The following is a 644-nucleotide window of genomic DNA, read 5'->3' as shown; positions in this document are numbered from 1 at the left end:
CGGCGTCGATACCGATCGTGGCGCTCTTCCGGTTCCCTGCAGCTCCACCGCCGCCGGCTCCCGGGGATGACAATAGCGCCAGATGATTGGCCAGGTCGGAGCCGATTGACAAACCCTGCGGCAGACCCGAGGACAGAAAGGCAAGGAGCTCCAGGGACTCAAGGGAGGCCAGCGGCACCGGAAGGGCGGCGGCGGCGGCGGCAGCGGCACTGCCACCGCCGCCGCCGCGGAGGCCCGTTCCGGCAGCGGCAGCGACCGCCGAATTGCGGCTGCCAAAAGGGCCTGTGCCAGCAGCACCGGCGTCTGCGGCAGAGGCGGCGACGGCGATACCGTTGCGGCCACCGAAAGGCCCTACAGCGGTATCAGTGGCGGCAGCGGCAGAGCCGCCTCCGCCTCCGCCTCCTCTGCAACGATGCAGTGCTGGGCCCTCGGCTCGAAGGCTGCTGCCACTGGCGCCGGAGCGGTCGCTGCCGGAGCTGCCGCGCATCCGCAGAGCCCTCGACCCTTCGCCACCGCCGCCGCCGCCGCCAGGGGGACGCATTGCGTTGACGGCGGTGGCGGCGCCACCACTGCCGCCATGGCTTCCACGACTTCCGGTCTCATCGGGTGCGACGCCACCACCCGCCGCGTCCTGCACCCTCGCA

The 644-nt window shown here is 72.2% G+C and overlaps 1 protein-coding gene across 1 annotated transcript in view; it reads right to left on the bottom strand.

The window, feature by feature from the left end:
- VOLCADRAFT_99177 (uncharacterized protein) overlaps positions 1-644 on the bottom strand; it is a gene marked incomplete at both ends in the record, with an annotated part of 18,024 nt that overhangs the window by 8,467 nt on the left and 8,913 nt on the right. The window contains one exon of the mRNA XM_002957945.1: positions 49-282. Within this exon, the coding sequence (XP_002957991.1) occupies positions 49-282 (234 nt within the window). The remainder of the gene's footprint in view (positions 1-48; positions 283-644) is intronic.

Source organism: Volvox carteri (assembly GCF_000143455.1).
Source record: "Volvox carteri f. nagariensis unplaced genomic scaffold VOLCAscaffold_83, whole genome shotgun sequence".
Lineage (NCBI taxonomy): Eukaryota > Viridiplantae > Chlorophyta > Chlorophyceae > Chlamydomonadales > Volvocaceae > Volvox > Volvox carteri.
The sequence above is the reverse complement of the archived record's forward strand: the minus strand, read 5'-3'. Positions and strand labels throughout refer to the sequence as shown.